We start from the raw sequence: 20430 nt of genomic DNA on the forward strand, positions 1-20430 counted from the left end.
TTTGCTCCATCTGTAGCTCATGAGTAGCTCTCCACGAGTACGTCTATCAAAGGACCGAAGGAAATAGGGGAGTTGATCGGGATGATGTCAACGCAATATTCTCATTTTTCTTTTTATTCTTATTGACATCAGAGAGAGAGAGAGAGAGAAATTTGAGAATAGAACAATGCTTTTTACCGATCGCTCTATGTCAACGCATACATTGACAATATTAATATTATTACGTATTTATTTAATTTACCAAGCGAATGCCAACGTACACACACACATATATATATAATATAATATATATTTTTATATTTATTTATTCATGTATTTATTTTAAATATTTCGTGGGTTAATTTCTCTATGTATATATATATATATATATTTTTATATTTATTTATTCATGTATTTATTTTAAATATTTCGGGGGTTAATTTCTCTATGTACATATTTTATAATATATATTATTGATACAAATCTAAATTGATATAAGATATTAGTTACTTTCTCTATAATCATTTATAATAATATCAGTTATTATATTTCAAATCATATATTTATATTCATTCTTGTCTTATCAATAAAAATTTGATTTTAAGTTTGGAAGTGATTATGATACCTATCATAATGAAGATAACCTAGTGGATGAGAGAACTATTTTTATTGAAAACATAGAAAATTTGGAAAAAGAAAATGGTGGTGAAGTTTTGAAGTTTGAAGATCATGAAACAATTTTTAAAATAATTAACTATGTTGATTTTCTTGGAGTTGATGATCTTTTTTAAAATTCTCTTATGCAAAATATTTTTTCTGGATTTGAGATATGAGAAAGAAACGTAATTTTGGAGTATAAGATGTTCAATATTATTTTATTTCGATCCAATAAAATCTGTTTTAGTTTTTCCATGATCATCAAGATGATACAACAAAAGAAAAGAAAGAATTGTCTAATTGGACATCCAAGAGATCGAGATAAGAAAGTTTAAAATTCAAGGACAATTCTAGGACGAATTCTCTCCAACCTGGTGAAAATGGTGCAGATCCAAATTGATATAGGATATCAGTTACTTTCTCCAAAATTATTCAAAATAATATCAATTATTTTATTTCAAATTATATATTTATGTTCATTCTTGCCTTGTTGGTAAAAATTTGGTTTCAAGTTTGCAAGTGATTAAATTCTGGTTTGGCATGCGGTGATAGAGAACATCTCTAAAATTACAAAGCTCAGTTTAGGGGATGCAAAGATACTTGCGCTGCTGGAGATCCCTCCGATTTTTCCAAAACCAAAAAATGAATGAAGTTTGGCACTCTATTAAATTCTAGTTGCATGTGGTGATGGAGAACATCTCTAAAATTACAAAGCTCAGTTCAGGGGATGCGAAGATACTTGCGCGGCTGGAGATCCCTCCTATTTTTCCAAAACCAAAAAATGAAAGGGTAGTGAGATGGGCCAAACCGTCTCAAGGCCGTGTTAAACTGAATGTGGATGGGAGTAGTCTCGGGAATCCGGGAAGTAGTGGTGGTGGTGGTGTGCTTCGTGATAGGGAGGGTAATCTTATTTTCGCTTTCTCCCAGCCTTTTAGGAATTGTACTAATAATGAGGCTGAACTTCGTGCCTTGTTGGAAGGGATACGTCTATGCAGAATTGCCGGCTGGAGGGAGGTGGATATTGATTGTGATTCTCAGGTGGTTGTTACTTGGGTTAAATCCAAAAAATGCTCACTTTGGTATTTATGGAATTTTTGGGACCAAATTATTGATTACATTGAGGCGATGGATGTTGTGTGCAATCGTTGCCTCAGAGAAGGAAATTCTGTGGCGGACGCTCTAGCTAAGGTTGGTGCACAAGGTGCGGACATGTTCTACTCGGATATTCAAAGTCTTCCTCGAGAGATTAGAGGCCTCGCGAGACTTGACAAATTGGCAATTGCTTACATTCGAGCTTAGGTTCATTGGTGCTCTTGAGGTTGGTTCATGTTGCACGGCTCGAGCCCCTCCAGGTATGTTTCTCTTTGCATTGTGTCCTTTATTTTCTTACTCTTTGGTTGTGCAGGTTTTTTACAGGTTGCTGCATGTGGTTTTTATTTCTTTGAGTCATATGTATTGTAATTGTGTTTTCATGGTTTTTTGTTGAGAGGTTTGGGTTTTGATTTTTTTTTTTTCTTTTGTAACCTCCAAGTCTCGGGTTATAACCACGGTATTCCTTAACCATAAGTGAGGGTTTATTAATAAAATTGAGACGAGACTGCAATGTAGGTGGCTTCTGACTCTTTTTAAAGAAAAAAAAAATATTTGGAAGTGATTTTGATTTTAATTTTGACCAAAGTTTTGGTATGATTCTTTTAAATTTATGTATAAATTTCTCATACAATAATTTAGATTTTACTATTATTGAAAAAATCTTCATAATTTCAAATTTTGCAACTATTTAAGTTTGGCTTGTGGGTTTCACAAAATATTTTTGAAATTTTTTATTAATCAATATTATTATGAGTTTTCTCTGTATTTTGGGCAAATCTTATATCTTTTTCCTGTAAATTATCTATTGAAACTAGCCTGAAAGATAATTCTTATTCTATTTGGCGTCAATTATATTATATATTATAATATGTGTATGTATATATATTAGTATATATGTATCTAGCGCATATGGTTGAACTTTTTTATTCTCTTCTTCTTATATTATCTATTTATTTTCCCCTTCTAAATTTCTACATACAGCTCAATCAATAAACCTAATTATGATTTTCCCATCTCATTGCAAAAACAAGCAAAATGAATTTGTTTTTCTGTTTACATTACGAAACCGATTGAGGGAAGGAGAAGGAAAATAATTGATTAATATTATAATTATATAACTTAAATTTTGGAGAGAAATAGTAGAGATTAGTGTGTGCATTCGCCAGATCATGTCATTCATGAGACTTGAGAACTTCTTTTCGTAAGCTGATCGAAGGAGAATAATTGGAGAAATGGATGAGAATGAGGTGATCGGGTACTAATTGAAAATCACATGTCTTTTTTTTTTTTTTTTCTTTTTTCGTTTCGTTTTGTCATTCATTACAAGTGCTCTTAATATGTTACAATCACAAGTACAATATGATACAGCTTGAGCCCCTTTAATTTGTTACCAATTACAATCACAAGTGCATGGTGATGACTTTTCAGCCTGTATTAATTGATTTCAACGTCTTTTTTTTTTTAATCTCTAGCTCGAAGCTATTAATTAATTTCCAATGAAGAAATGTGGAAATTAAGTAGATCGGAAACAAAAGTTTGATTCTTGCATGTAGTTTGTCTTGTATATACCTTCAAGTACTCGTGTCATTGTTGAATTGATCAAAATGGCCCAATGCTAGCTGTATGTGTGTGTGCATGGACCAATATGCAAAATCTATTGATGATCAAGGTCTTGCTACTAGAAATTGAAATAGATCGATCGTTGAACAGAGCCAAATTTTGATTTAGTATACTATTGTTAGCAATATCAGTTGTATATGAACAAAATTGAGAAAGAAGTGACACCAAAATATCCACATTAAAATTGAAAATACATCATTAATAATGCATTTTATTGATTCCATGTCGACACAAGTACACCTGATGATTGACAATAATCTAACAAATTTACTTTCTCATGCTAATGCAAACTTACACGTTTACAAGATGCAAGAGATTTATTATTATATTGATCACAACATTCTAGCATAAACATTGATAATAATAAAGACGTTCAAATAATATATAGCATTAGCAGCGATGACGATGATGCAATCTTTGGATGCCCTAAAATGTTAGCCCAGTACCATGAAACTTTTCTTTAAATATGTCATCTAATTTCTCTGACATTTGAGGTGTTAAGTAATTTACCCAATCTCCAACCTCACCTCGGCGAAAAAGGTTTTCGTTCTTCATATTATGGGTTATTCCATTTTTATTCACCTCCAACTTGCTCAAATAATCAAAACTACACAATTTTGAAATATCTTGTACCATACCTTTTGTCTCTTCTTCCGAAGAAAATGGACATCCCAAGAACTCGGCTATTCTCTTCAACTGAGTTGTAGGTTGCTCTTTCAATTCTTCATATCTCAAGCAGAGTACCCTTTGAGACTTTTCTAAACTTTCATTCCAATAACTCAAAACATGATCCCAATATGGCCCAAAGGGATTCACTCCTTGACAAAACTTATCAAAAGTTTCTTCAAATGAATCGATCGTTGTCCCTAACTTTTTTTGGAAGTGCCACATAGACACAAAGGTATCCTTAGGATTCCTATACAAATACACAATCTTACAGGTTGAGTCTTTAACAGATCTTGGTAGCAATGTATAAGGTAAATGAGCTGAAAAGAGTCTTGGAGAGGGGAATGAGGTGAGATCTGGAACCTCTTTTTTATTGTAGAGATGTAAGTCCAAGTAGGGCACAAGAATATGAGGATTGTTTGTGAGCAATGGATGTTTTTGAAGGTCTAGATGATGCTTTCGGTTCACTATAGCAAACAAGATAGCCTTCAACCAAGTAGTCCCAACTTTGGGAGGGGTCATCATTAGAATATCAGTCTCATGAGCTTGGAAGTGTTTTTGGAGGGATAAAACTCCCTGCATGAACATGGTTGGAAACCAAAATCCACGGTACTGACTTAAGAAGCCTGTTGTTGGTAGGGAGGATATGAAGTCCCCGTATTGATCTGGGGTTAGTTCATCTTCTTGCAAGTGCTGGGAAAAAGATGAATCGAGTACAGACATGATTCAAGAAGGAAGGGAACTGCAAAGTGCTGACGTAGAAGTATGATCGTTGTTTCACGAAATTGTTCAGTACGTGGTTGATATTATTACAGACGTACCTAGGTACTCTCAATGTTATGGGTATATATAGAGAAGTACACCCGATCGAGGTATACATTATCATGTACTTAAACTTCACATAACATCCAGTGCTCACAACAAACTGTACCCGATGGGAAATGAGATAAGATTAAAATAATAATAATAAAATAACAAAAAATTAAAAAAGAAGCTGTACATGGGGGATTTACTTAGCTGTCCAATTAAAGGAAATCTACCATCTCTCCTTACATGTCAATATACAAGTTTTTTTTTTTCCTAAAAATAGGGGTAATTTTCTGACATAATATTTACGTATCGTTTAGTCATCTTATTTTATTAATTTTATTATTAAAAAATTTTTAAACTCTTATACAAAATAAAAGAAATAATTTTACTTTTTAAAATTTTCAAATAAAAAAATATTTAAAAATTATATTTTAATAATATTTTATTTAATTTTTAAATTTTATCTTATTCATGTAAGGTAATCAAACAAGATGTAAATGTTTGTTGATCCTTTTTATATATTTATATATGTGGTGGATACAGAGCTAGTACTACTACTGCTCATGTTCCTGAGCTCCAACCACGTAATTATATCTCATCTGCACAAATTATTCAGATTTTTGGACCCATGCATGCATGTGATTTTTATGACCATTCATATTTTTGGACTCACGCTGTGCTATTTATTATCATTCAGATTTTGGCCCCATCCATAATGTACTCTTTAATTATGATCATTCTTTGGGTAAACCGTCTCGAGTACATGATCAAGACACATCATGTAATTAACCATGTTAATATATACATATATAGTGATAATAATACAACAAATTCATTGTACACCAGCCAATTAAATGCCTTGCACCAACTACACCTACCTTTCTGTATCAACACCAATGCGCGTGTAAGTAGGGCATTGATTGTTCCAAAATAGTCTGCATGGCTATCTGGCCTACCCAAAGAAGAATGAATTTGCATTGAATTAGGCAGGGCACAGGGGTAAGCAAAATATCTAAAAACCCAGTACTTCAATTATTTACAAAGCATATTGCTTTGTTTTCAAAATTATAAATAATATTTATAGTATTAAAATGTGTAAATATTTTTATATTTTTTTAGTAAATAGATAAATTTTGAGTTTATATGAAAAAATTATTTTTTTAATAAAAATCATATATATTTTTTAAAATAAATATACAAAAAATTATATATTTTAAAATTATATTTGATATTATTTTCTCAAAAACTTTTATTACATATAATTATTTTTAATAAATTATATAAAAAATACATAAAAATGATTATACATAAAATTTTTACTTTCAAAATAATTTTTACTGTTTTGGCCTACCCAAAAGTTGAATAAACGTCGGTCGAAGCAGGTTAAATAGTAGGTCATATGTATGTGTTAAATCATATAATTCAGTAGACCCCACAAACTCTCCCACTACCTCTCCAGCTATATCAGTAGATGAAATTGTACAGTAATTTCAGCATCACATGCCTAATAAAGATCAATCGACATCAACATTTGAATCCTACTAATTCAGGATTCTCAACTATTGTATAGACAATTATTTCACATCTATCAAATATTATATATTTTTTAAGTTTAGTCTTTTCTTTCTAGTTTATTTCCTTTCCAATTTACCTTGTACAATTACATATATTTGAAATCTACATACTGAAGTCCTTGTCTAGGTCAAAACCATTTCTTTGCAAACTTTCTTTCAGTATGTATGTATGTATCTTCCGCAAATGGTTTAACTCTTTTCTTTTTCTTTCTTTTTATTCTTTTCTTTTTCCTGGATGAATTATTTTGACCGTCTAATGGATTTATTATATCCTTTTGCATTTTAATAAACGAAATTATAATTTTCCTTTCTCATTGGGCAGCAGAATTATGATTTTCCCATCTCATTGCTAAAACAATTCACAAAACGAATTTGCTTTTCTATTTACATTATGAAATCAAGAGAAGGAAAATAATGGATTATTATAATTAATTATGATATGCTAGAATTATATATAAAACAACTCTAGTGGTCTCTAGGACTTAAATTTTGGAGAGATCAAAAGCTTCTTCAAGTGAATCTGTGATTACAAGCACCCTATATATTCATGAAGCGCCAAAGTGACACAAAAATATGTAAATAAGTTGAAAATAGTCTTGGAGAGGCAAAAGAGTTGAGTGAGGATTGTTTGTGGGTAGATGGTGTTGGTAAGCAAGTTGAAAATTTTGAGTTTTAAGATAAAATATTAAAATATTATATTTTAATATTATTATTGTTTTGAAATTTAAAAAATTAAGAAAAAATTAAATTATTTATTATATTTTATATAAAAATTTAGAAAAATTGTAATAATAAGATGATCAAAATTTTAAATTTAAGATAAAAATTTTATGTTACCAAACCTGTCACGAACTTGAAATTGATTTTGGAATGCTATTACTCCTTCCATGAATAATGTTGGGATTTAAAATCCACGGTATTTACTGAGAAAGTCTTTTGTTGGTAGGGAAGATATGTTGACATCTTTGCATTCATGACTCCGCCCATCTTCTTCCAGGAGCTCAAACGCTACAAGAGGCATTGGGAAGCTAGTGGTTCTTATGCCAAAATGTAGATGTCTAACACCCATTATCTAGGTTTAAGAATAAAATTATTTTTAAAACTTTTCGAAGAAATTAAAGTGCTACTACTGAACCTGACTCAAAAATATATTTATTTATTTTTATTATTCTAAAAGAAGCGTTAAGTATAAAAATTTCTAATAATAAATAAAGTTGTTTTGAATTAAAATACTAAAATCGTAAATGAAAATGCGCATAAATACTTATTAAAATTTCTAAAATTCTTTACCATAAAAATTATAATTTAAAACTTCTGTATATTATCTAGGCCACTATCGCGTCTCCCTAAATTAAGTTTCATCTTCCAGCCCTGCCTTCATAAATACCTTGACCTGGGTACAAGAGCATGAGAGATATTTATGAGCAAAGGATATTCTTGAATGTCTAAATAGCGCATCCGGTTCACCAAGGCAAACAAGATGGCCTTAAACCAAGTAATTCCAGCTCTTGGAGGGGTGACTAATAGGATACTAGTGTCACTAGCTTGAAAGTGTTTACGGAGTGCTATAAGTCCTAGCATGGACCACGTTGGGATCCAAAATCCATGGTACAGACAGAGTTGGCCTTTTTCCTTTGGCAGGGAAGAGATGTCGACGTCTTTCCATTATTGATTTGGTCCATCTTCTTCCAACTGTTAAAGAATAGCATTAAAAGAAGGTAATTGAAGTGTGGACATAATTTTATTAGAAATTTGACATTACTATTGAGTCTTTCTTTATTTTATAATTATTTTGTAAGGAAAATGAACAGCGAAGGCATGCCAAATTTACCGAAATGCATTTTATTTTTTTATTTTTTATTTTACTTAATAATGATGCAATTGTTTTTAAATGAATTTCTGATTTTTTTTATTTTTAAAAAATATTTAAATACTTTAAAAAAATTGAAAAGTTTTCTTTCTTTTTTTTTTTTTTTAAAAAAAAAGGCTGATCGGTGAGGATTCTTTCTGTCCACATAGCATTGTTATTAATTCTTTGTCCACCTTAAATGACAGCCTGCACGTGCTCTTTAATTCTTTACCCCGGCCACGGGGCGGGGGGTTGGGACGGGACCCAGCTTGCATGTGCTCTTTAATTCTTTCTTTGTCCATCTTAAATAACACCATGTGCTATTCCAGGTGGTAAACCGTACGTCGTGATCAGTACATTATATATCAAGACACATGTTACGTGTCAATGTACTCGTTTTTTTTTTTTTTTTAGGGTAATTCTCTGACATATATAATATTTAATGTTTGCTGGCCCTTTCTATATATTTATATGGTGGATATAGAGCTAGTAGTACTGCTGCTCCTTATCTCCAACCAGATAATTTTACACTTATTTTTATTTGGATAATGTTTTGGTGATTATCAAATGTGCATATTAAATCATGTGTACACATTAGTATAAATGTGTTTTTTTAATATTTTTTAAACATTCTTACCAATTAAGAAATAAATCAAAAATATATATTCACTAATAGTAACTTCTTTGGACTTTAACTGTTAAAAAAAATAAAAAAATAAAAAATATATGAGTGGACACATTTGGTAGACATATTTAATTAGCACGCAACCATAATTTTAATTTTTTTTCCTCTTAAAAATTTGTGATGTATGCATAATAAATAGAATAAATCATTTAAATTAATAGGAAATAATAGTTCTCACAGCAGTAAAAAAAAAAAAAAAAGAGTTGCAAATGAGGTATTTTCAACAATCATATGCTTATTTTCGGCGACTAAAATTTGACAGAAAAACTCAATTATAAATTAAAAAAAATTATTATCAAAATTGAAAAGTTATCATATCCTAAAACACACAACATCCTTATCATACAATATACAAAAATTTACTATTGCACCAAATAGTTAGGTCAAATATATACAATTTTGTGATTAAGAGAACATAAAGGCCGCTAAACAAAACATATAAATTGAAAAGTTCTTTTATATATATATATATATATATATATATATAAAGCTGATCGGTGAGAATTCTTTCTGAGGACATAGCGTTGTTCTTAATTCTTTGTCCACCTTAAATGTCGTGATCAGTACATTATATATATATCAAGACACATGTTACATGTCAAATGTACACGTTTTCTAAAGTAACTCTGACATATATAACATTTAATGTTTGCAGACCCCTCCTACGTATTTATGTGGTGGATACAGAGCTAGTACTGCTGCCCCTGATCTCCAACCAGATAATCTTACGAAAGATTCTGCTTTTCGTTTCTACTTTATATTTTTATTTTTATTTGGATAATAAGATGAATATTAAAAATGGATATTAATATAAATAAGTTTTTTTTTTAATTTTTTGATAAATATTCTTAATTATTAAAAAATTTAAAAATATAAATTTATTAATAGTCACTTCCTTAACTATTAAAAATAAATAAATAATAAATAATATATGAATAGACACATTTAATAGATATATTTAGTAGTTATATTCTTATTTTTATTTTTTATTTTTTAATAAATTTATAATATATAAATAATAAATAGAAGAAAGTCATTTAATTTAATAAAAATAAAATTTAAAAAAAAAAAAAAAAACCCTATGGTCCGCAGGATAGAAAAAGTCTTAACGTTGTACATAAAGGGCATGTGAAAACATAATTCTACATAAAATACCCCATAGGAAGAAGAGTAAGATATCGTCTGCATGCACCCCCTCCCCAAATAATTCAGATTTTCGGACTCATGCATGAGTGAATACAACAATATAAAGCGATGCATGTAAAAATTTGACAGAATCTCTAAGACTCCAAGATCGATGCAGTTTGATTTCTCCGTTGACTATAAGCAAAATATCCACTTACCACTCTTTTATCTTTTAATAACTTATGATGTTAAATCAAATACTACAAAATCTTACTTTTTCTTAACAATTACATACTAACTGTTGTAATTGCTTCTGATTGTCTTCATTTGGTCTTTTTCTTAACTGCACTACCAATTTGTTTACTTATATAAATTATGAAGGTTAATAATTATTTATGATCATTAATGAGAAATAGTTTGTGGTGTATACGAGATTTATGGAATATTTTGTACCCCATGTCAGGGGGTTTACGTCATTCTCCAAAGTAAATAAATATGAGATTTATCATAAAGTGTGCACACTCTTTTTAAAAAAAGTAATAAAATATAAGACATGTATGAAAAAATTTAATTTTTTAATAGTGAACTCAGCTACTTTTTTTCAAAATGTGTATGCGGCTTTTGCGCAGCTAATAACTACATGTATATATCCATCATTACTCTTTAATATTATCCATTTTAGAGTTCCTGACAGTATATAACTTCTGCATAGATAACTTGATCATGTTATTATCTCTTTCTTCCGTAGAGAGAATTGTGTTTTCTTTTCTTTAAGGTCTTGGACAAAATCCCATCCTTCATGTTTTTAACGTACGTATCCTTACTTGCCTAACAGCAACAGCAGGCAATGAGCGCAAGTGACCCGTCTTGGTAGAAATTTGTATTTTAGGGAGAGGGAATTTCAACTTTGGTTTTTGAAAATAATATAATTTATTTTAATCATACAAATTGATGTCGTGTATTTTAAATAATTTTTATTCGTATAAACAAGTTTGACGGCCAAAATAATGATTGAGATGGGTTTTTAGGCATGTCCTTAGCTCTGCCCAACCATTCTTTTCATCCTTTTGTGATTGTGCGACTTTGAGTGTGATTGGATCTGGGGGACAATGCTTGTAATCTAAAGACAACTAATTGGGCCTAGCCCAGGAATATAGATAGAAAAAAGTCACAAACAGTAGCACTGTTCTCAAGCCAAGATAGCTAACTCCGCCAGCATTGACATTAATACAACAAATTTAATTAAATTGCTGACGGAATGTCTACCATTTTAAAAACATCGATAACGCATTTAGTACATAATCGAAATTTACGACTGAAAAATCAGTAATTACTTTCTTAGAATCATTCATGATAATATCAATTATTTTATTTCAAATTATATATTTATACTTATTCTTTTCTTGTTAGTAAAAATTTGTTTTTAAGTTTGGAAGTGATTTTGATTTGATCAAATTTTTCATAGGATTCTTTTTTTTTTATATTAATTTTTCATACAATAATTTAGATTTTTTCATTTTTGAAAAAAATCTTCATAATTTTGAATTTTGTAAGTATTTAAGTCCGGCTTATGGGTTTCATAAAATAATTTCAAATTTTATTATTAATTAATATTATTCAGAATTTTCTCTATAGTTTAGACAAATCTTATATCTTTTCCCTACAAATTATCTATAAAAATTAGCCTAAAAAATAATCGTTATTCTGTCTGACATCAATTATATTATATATATATGTAAAATATATGTGTATGTATGTATATCAATATATATGTATCTAGCGCATATGATTGAACTCTTTTATTGTTAGGATCCTTCTTGATTACTCCTTCTGGGCTGTTGTATGCAGGTGGGAAGAGATTGAATGAAGAATGAGCATGCAAATACAATGGTAAAGGAAAGGCAGACAACATGTTTGATTAAAGGTTTCCGCCACAACGTTGCATTGATAAGGATCCTCTTCGAGGGAGAATCAACCTCCTTACAAGACCACGAATTCTACCTTTTTGCCAAAATATTCTGATGTCCTTCTCTGCCATTTTTTTGGCTTACATATGGATGTAAAACCACTACTAACAGAACTAATGGAATTGAAACACGTGGAATGTAAAACATGTTGGAATGTAAAATAGAGGCTGGCCACTAACTGAAAAGAAATACCCAGCTATGTAAAACAAAACGCACCATTTGGGCATATCCCAAACGCTGCGTTCAGTGAACACACACACACACACACACACACACACACACACACACACACACACACACTGTGACGCCCCCAAATCCCCACGCCCGAACACGGGGAAATTGAGACGTCCGGATGGTGACAACCCGGGTCACCATCCCATCGACGGGTGCCGAGTGTGTGCAAGGCAACAGATGTGTACAGAGAAACACGCAGCGGATAACGAAAGTCATAACTAAGTACCAGAATTTTTCTTAACGTAATACAAGCTGTTTAAAACGTACCTAGATAAAATATTACAAAACACAAATACAGCTTTAACAAATATAAAAGATAGCATCAGCAACCCGGCGGAGCCGCATCCTCGGGCTCAGCCTCCTCCTCATCGTCCTCTAACTCTGCACCAAAAGCTACGGAACCACGAATGGTACCGCAGGTAAGTAAAACCCAAACACTACCAGATAAAAACACATAAAACTCAAACAAGATGCATGAACCATGCCCAATGCACAAAGCCCAAAAACACCAGTTTTCCACACACGCCAAAAACCCTTTTGGCCCAAAAACACATCATTTCCGAAAAACACGTCAAAAGTCACATTTGGCCGCCAAAAGTCCATTTGGCCCAATATCTCGCCAGAAGTCCATCTGGCCCACGCCAAAAGTCCCATTTGGCCTCATAAACCATTATCCAATTTTAACCATATGCACCATGACCTCCCCTAGGGGTCATCCGCACACCCTGGCTCCAGTGTCACACCGTAGAGTACCACCACGCATGTGACACCTAACGAGCGATGCCCAGTTCCGCGCCCCGCGCGTGCGTAGCCAAGCATCCTCTAGCCCTCGCCAGCGAAGGGCCACGGAGTCGGTGAGTAGGGCGATGCCCGGTTCCGCGCCCGGCGCGTTCGTAGCCAAGCATCCCCTAGCCCCGCTCCCGTCATCGCTCTCGACAACTCAGGGGACATCACTCAGTTTATTCCGCTCCCGAGTGACCAGAGGAGCTCCACCGAGATAATAACTCATCCCGGCTTGGGCTCGTGATACACACGCACCCGCAATACACTTACGCCAAAACACAGGCTTTTCACATAAATCCTCAAACACACGTGCATGCACCATGTAATGCCATAACAATGCATAATAAAATAATCCAACAATCATAAATCAAATAAACAGGCAACTCCGTCCTCCATCCATCCGACCCCCCGAAACTCCTCGGACTCAGTCCGGAATCAACAACCAACAACAGTAAATAATTGAATGAGCAATATATATTAAAATCTGAAAATAGGGTTTGGAAAATACTTACAGCGCTATATGGCAATTTTAGAAAACAAGCGGCGTTGCAAACGGCGGAAAAACAGCAACGTCACAGTGAAAATTCACTGTGGTCGTGGGTTTGAAAAACCCACTTTTGAACGGGGACAAACTAGGACACGAAATTGATAGGGAATGGTCTAGGGATGGTTGTGAAGCTATTGGAAGTAGTGGTTGGCCGTGGGTGGCGGCGGAATCGCCGGAAAATGGCCGGGTTACCCAAAACGGAAAACTAGCTCGTAGGAGCTGTTCCGGTGGTCGTTGGAGGCCGGAAATGGGTGGGTTAGGACGGCAAGGAGTCGGTGATGAAGTGGTGAAGAAGTGGTGGCCGGAGGTGGAGCGACGGCGGCGGATTGGAGCCAAAACCGTGCGGCTTTGTTGGGCTTTTTCCGGCCAAATGGCCGACCGGTTGGGGGTGAGCTTGGGTGGGGTGGTGCACCGGAGGGAGGGGAAGAGAATGGGACCAGTGGGGGGCCGAACGGTGGCCGGACGGCGGCGGTTTGGGCTGTTGAAGGGACGCCGGCGTGAGGGAGAGGGAGGAGAGAGAGAGAGCTCGGGGGGGGGGGGAACCGATCGGGGAGAGAGAAGAGAGAAAAAAGAAAAAGAAGAAAAAAAAGAAAAAGAAAGGAAAAAGAAAAGAAGGGAAAAAGAAAAAAGGAAAAAGAGAAAAAGGAAAATGATGTGAAAAGAAATGAGGTCCAATCCTCACTCCGGGAAAACGAAACAAACCGCTGAAAAAGATTAAAACCACAAAACAACTAAAAGAAATAAAACACAACATCAAATAAATTAAATTAAATTAAAAATCAATTTTAAAACGCAAATAAATTAAAATAAATAACTAATATATTAATTAAAATAAAAATAATTATTTCAGCGAAAATACACTTAAAAGCGGGTCATCACACACACACACACACACACACACACACACACACACACACACACACACACACACACGTCTAGCTTAATCTGGAATTAACACACACACACACAACACGGCGTCGTTTAGCTTCCATTTAGGACTGACTTCGCATCTTCACTTCAGAACACTTAAGACACTTCAGATTACTTTAGTTTCTTCTCTTCTTCACTTGCTTTTTCTGTTTCTTCCACCGACGCCTCTGCTCATACATTATTTTGTACTCCCAGCCGCCGGTCTCATGACAAAACTCCCCCCTTTACAGTACCTTGCCCACAAGGTGCGGGTAAAGTCATTGGAGACGCCACAACATGTCCCAGGTGCTATCTTCCACGGTTAAGCCCACCCATTTGACAAGCACTTCGGTATCTGCTCTCTCTCCCATCTTCTTCATTCGCCTCTCTAATATTTTTTCTGGTTCGGGTCTTACTTCACCCGTGTGGTCTGTTGGTGGTAGGGATGGAAAGATGGGAACTTGAGAGCCAATCTTCCTTTTGAGACAAGACACGTGAAATGTCGGATGGATCTTGGAGGACTCCGGGAGCTTCAATCGGTAAGCTACTATTCCCACCTTAGCTTCAATTTGAAAAGGCCCATAAAATCTAGGGGCTAATTTGAGATTGTGTCATAGTGCTAGGGACTTTTGTTGGTACGGTTGTAATTTCAAATATACCCAATCACCTACATCAAACTGCCTTTCTGTTCTTTTTCTGTCTGCATAGTGTTTCATACGGTTTTGAGCTTCACTGAGATTACTTTTTAGCAATTGTATCACACTATCCCTGTCTTTGAGCATTTGATCCACTGTGGCATTGTTGCTTGTTTCGGAGATATAGGACAGTAGGGTTGGGGGAGGATGGCCATAAACTGCTTCAAATGGGGTCATTTTTGTGGCTGTGTGATAGGTGGTATTATACCACCACTCTGCCATAGGTAACCATAGTGACCATGCCTTAGGTTTTGCCCCTGTATAACAGCGCAAGTAACATTCCAAACCTTTATTGACGGCCTCAGTTTGACCATCAGTTTGGGGATGATAAGCCGAGCTGAATTCTAGAGAAGTTCCTTGAGACTGGAATAAGGCTTGCCAGAACGAGCTTAGAAAAATGGGATCCCTATATGATACTATGGACTTAGGAAATCCATGCAGCTTGAAAATATTCCTCATAAACTCCTCAGCTACCCCTTGGGCTGTGTAAGGATGGGCCAAGGCTATAAAGTGACCATACTTTGAAAATCTGTCCACCACTACAAATATCACACTGAATCCCTTAGAACTTGGCAAGCCATCGATGAAATCAAGGGAGATGTCAGTCCAGGGCTGGTTAGGAATGGGCAAGGGTTGTAACAACCCAACGGGGTATGTCGTTTCATACTTCACAGCTTGGTAAGTCTCACATTCTTGTACCAGCTGTTTGATGTCTCGCTTCATGCCCTTCCAATAAAAATCACGCTTCACCCTATGATATGTTTTTAAGTACCCCGAGTGACCCGCTTGGGGACTGTTGTGAATGTACTGCAAAACCTTTTGTTTAAAATCTGAATTGGGAGCCACCACTAGTCTCCCCTTTTTAACCAACAACCCTTGTTGCAAGGATAACCCCTTAGGAACTTCCTTATTATCATGCAACTTTTGAATTAATTCAGTCAACTCCGTAGAGTCTTGGTAACTCCTCTTCAATTCTTCAATCCAAAGTGGGGTGGGGATGGATATCATAGCCGAGTAAGTTGCCTCTTGACTCTCACCTTCCTTCCTTGACAAAGCATCCACCACCTTATTTTCTTTTCCCTTTTTGTATTCAATAATAAAATCGTACCCCATCAACTTAGTAATCCACCTTTGTTGTGCCTCAGTTCCTACCCGCTGTTCTAGCAGGAATTTAAGTGCTTGCTGGTCCGTTTTAATGAAAAATGGTTGCCCAAGAAGGTATGGCCTCCATGTTTGCACCGCTGTTACTAAGGCAAATAACTCCTTCTCGTAGGTGGATAGTGAGAGCGCTCGGCCCTTAAGTGCCTGGCTGAGGTAGTAAATAGGCTGTCCAGCCTGCATTAACACTGCCCCGATGCCCTTTCAGCTGGCATCACACTCAATCACAAATGGCTTACTAAAATCGGGAAGTTTTAGGACTGGTGGGTGTGAAACAGCTTGCTTTAAGGCTGTAAACGCCTCACTGGCCTACATGTTCCAAGAAGAAGAGTTTTTCTTGAGTAATGAGGTGAGAGGAGTTGCGATGAGACCATAATTCCTGATGAATTTCCGGTAGTACCCCGTGAGCCCTAGGAAACCTCGTAAGGCCTTCACATTCTTAGGCTCAGGCCATTCTATCATTGAAGTAATCTTAGAAGGATCAGCCATTACCCCCTTACTGTTAATAATGCGGCCCAAATAGTCAACTTCATCAACCGCAAACCGACACTTAGATTTCTTTGCATACAAGCAATGCTGTTTCAGCATGTTTAAAACTTCTCTTAGGTGACCTGCATGTTCCTCCCTGGACTTACTATACACCAAAATGTCATAAAAAAAACAAGCACAAATTTCCGCAAAAAAGGTTTGAAAACATCGTTCATTAACCCTTGAAATGTGGCTGGAGAGTTAGTGAGGCCAAAAGGCATTACTAAAAATTTGTAATGTCCATCATGGGTACGGAATGTTGTTTTAGGAATGTCACTTGGCACCACCCTCACTTGATGATAGCCCGATCTTAAATCGAGTTTGGAAAAAATCACCGAGCCAAAAAGTTCATCCAACAATTCATCAATAACTGGGATAGGAAATTTTGCCTTCACCGTTTCCTTATTAAGTGCTCTATAGTCCACACCAAGCCTCCAACTTCCATCGGCTTTACGGACCAGCAAAACAGGGGAGGAGAAAGGACTAGAGCTGGGTCTAATCACTCCCGATTCCAATAACTCTGCCACAATCTTTTCAATTTCTGTTTTCTGGTAATAAGGGTATCGGTAGGGTCTATTTGTGATGGGTTGAGTGCCCTCTTTAAGGACTATTTGATGGTCATGAGAACGGGGTGAGGGTAACCCTTGGGGTTCATCAAATACGGTTTTAAAGTCTTCTAACAGTTCAGAAAATTGCCCCTCCACCACTGCAAAATATTCCTTCACTTCCCTTTCACCTATAATCTGTAAAAGAATGCCCTTCCCCTTAGCCAAAGTTGCTTTTACTAACTTTGGACCATCCTCGACAACCAAGGGGTTCAACTTCATCCTCTTGAATTCAATGGTTTTGCCTTCGCACATAAAGGTCATTAATAGTTTTGAAAAATCCAAGGTTATGGGACCCAAGGTCTCTAGCCATTGGACTCCAAGCACAATATCACAACCAGCCAACTCTAATAAATGAAGGGGGGGTTTTAACAGATTACCTTGCACCTTTAACTAGGCTGTCCGGCATATGCCTTCACTGTTAAGAGATTGGCCATTTGCCACTCTAACTTTCAAGTTCACTGAATAATCCACAGGCAGCTGCAACTTTGCTGTTAATGCTGAATCTAGAAAATTGTGGGAGCTGCCTGAATCTATAAGGATCACCACTTGTTCACCACAAAGACTCCCAAGTAAACACATTGTACTCACCGTGGGGGTTCCCGCTATGGCAGCCAAGGAAATTTCCAGCTCTTCCTTGCTGCTGGTTGGTGTAGTTTTGTTTTCCAGCACTGTTTTGTCGTCCATTCTGACCATCGGCAGCACTTCCTCTTCCTCACACAACTCCTCACATACTTGCTCATTTACATCCAAGAGGTAAATCCGAGGAGTTTTACAAGTACGTTGTGGATTCCACTTCTCATCACAATTAAAACATAGGCCCTTGCGTCGCTTTTCATTCATTTGTTCAGAAGAAATTGGTTTAGCGCCCCCCATAGGTTGTCTCCATTTGGTAGAATAATCGCTCGAATAAGAGCTAGTGGAATAATTTCCCCCACCCATGGCTGTGGTTCTTTCCCCCATTGATCTAGCAATTTTTCTTATGCTTGGAATGTATTCTTCTTTCATTTTTGCTAATCCATATGCTGCATTTAAATTCACAGGGCATAACATATGTACCGGGATTCGAATTTCATCTTTCAAACCACAAAGAAAACAGCTCAACTTATGATTATCCGAGAGAGCTCGTAATCGGTTGGCCAACCTTTCAAATTGGCTCATGTAAGACTCAACCGTAGTGGTCTGTTTCAGCCTCATCAATGCCTCCATTGGATCGTCATAGGCCGTGGGTCCAAAACGCAACAACAATGCTCTGGAAAAAGTGTCCCAATCACGGCATAACCCCCCATCGACAACATTTTTGAACCATACGAGAGCGTCTCCTTCCATATGGTAAGAGACCATCAATAATCGTTGAGGCATTGATGTTTGGTGGAAGTCGAAATAGTGGCTGGCTTTAAAAAGCCAGGCGGCTGGATTGAGTCCTTGGAAATGGGGAAAATCCAGCTTGACCCCTTTGGAATTCATTCTTCTTGGGTCATGATTTTCCACTTCAAAGTTGGTTTCATGGTTAAAAAGTGGAGGAGGTGGTGGCTGGTTCTGTCGGTTCATCAAGCTACGTAGCATATCTTTAATTTCTTGAACATCAGTTTTGAGCTCCCTGATTTCAGCTTTGATTGGAATAAATTCCTGTTGGTGTTGTTCTACTTGAACTTGTAAGGCCTCTATGAGTTGAGTTTTGGATCTTGTATTTTCAGCCATGGTTTTGGGTTGTATGGGAGGTTGTTTGGGTTGGTCTGTGAGGCTGTTTGGGTTGGCTGGGATGCGGTTTGGGTGGATGGGAGGCTGTTTGGGTTGTATTTTAGGTTGATGGTAGGATCGGATGACTACTGATACCAATGTTAGGATCCTTCTTGATTACTCCTTCTGGGCTGTTGTACGCAGGTGGGAAGAGATTGAATGAAGAATGAGCATGCAAATACAATGGTAAAGGAAAGGCAGACAATCTGTTTGATGAAAGGTTTCAGCCACAACGTTGCATTGATAAGGATCCTCTTCGAGGGAGAATCAACCTCCTTACAAGACTACAAATTCTACCTTTTTGCCAAAATATTCTGATGTCCTTCTCTGCCATTTTTTTGGCTTACATATGGATGTAAAACCACTACTAACAGAACTAATGGAATTGAAACACGTGGAATGTAAAACATGTTGGAATGTAAAATAGAGGCTGGCCACTAACTGAAAAGAAATACCCAGCTATGTAAAACAAAACGCACCGTTTGGGCATATCCCAAACGCTGTGTTCAGTGAACACACACACACACACTTCAACACACACACACACACACACACACACACATCCAGCTTAATCTGGAATTAACACACACACACAACACGGCGTCGTTCAGCTTCCATTTAGGACTGACTTCGCATCTTCACTTCAAAACACTTAAGACACTTCAGATTACTTTAGTTTCTTCTCTTCTTCACTTGCTTTTTCTGTTTCTTCCACCAACACCTCTGCTCATCCATTACTTTGTACTCCCAGCCGCCGGTCTCATGACATTTATTCTCTTCTTCTTTTTATCTTTTTCTTTTCCCCTTATGCATTTCTACGTATGACCCAATCGATAAACCGAATTATGATTTTCCCATCTCATTGTAAAAACAAGCAAAATGAATTTTCTTTTTTGTTTACATTTATGAAACCGATCAAGAGAAGGATAAGGAAAAGAATGAATTAATATTATAATTAAACAACTTAAATTTTGGAGAGAAATAGCATAAATCAGTGTATGCGTTCACCAGATCATGTCATTCATGAGACTTGTGAGCTTCTTTTCGTAAGCTAATCGAAGGTGAATAATTGGAGAAATTGATGAGAATTAGTTGACCAACCAATTCGCTGGTTACACCAATCAATCAACATCAAACTTTCTTGACCAACCAACAAAAATGATGGAGCCATAAAAAAATTGTGCATATATTTTGTATTGAATGTTTT

General features: G+C 35.7%; 1 protein-coding gene across 1 annotated transcript; it reads right to left on the reverse strand.

Annotated features, from left to right (window-relative positions):
* Nucleotides 1-3520: 3520 nt before the first annotated feature.
* LOC122309010 (cytosolic sulfotransferase 6-like) lies at nt 3521-4846 on the reverse strand. Its single transcript, XM_043122334.1, has one exon. It carries the CDS (start codon nt 4735-4737, stop codon nt 3775-3777), a length of 963 nt encoding a protein of 320 aa, XP_042978268.1. The 5' UTR covers nt 4738-4846; the 3' UTR covers nt 3521-3774.
* Nucleotides 4847-20430: the final 15584 nt, after the last annotated feature.

Source organism: Carya illinoinensis, chromosome 5 (genome assembly GCF_018687715.1).
Source record: "Carya illinoinensis cultivar Pawnee chromosome 5, C.illinoinensisPawnee_v1, whole genome shotgun sequence".
Classification (NCBI taxonomy): Eukaryota; Viridiplantae; Streptophyta; class Magnoliopsida; order Fagales; family Juglandaceae; genus Carya; species Carya illinoinensis.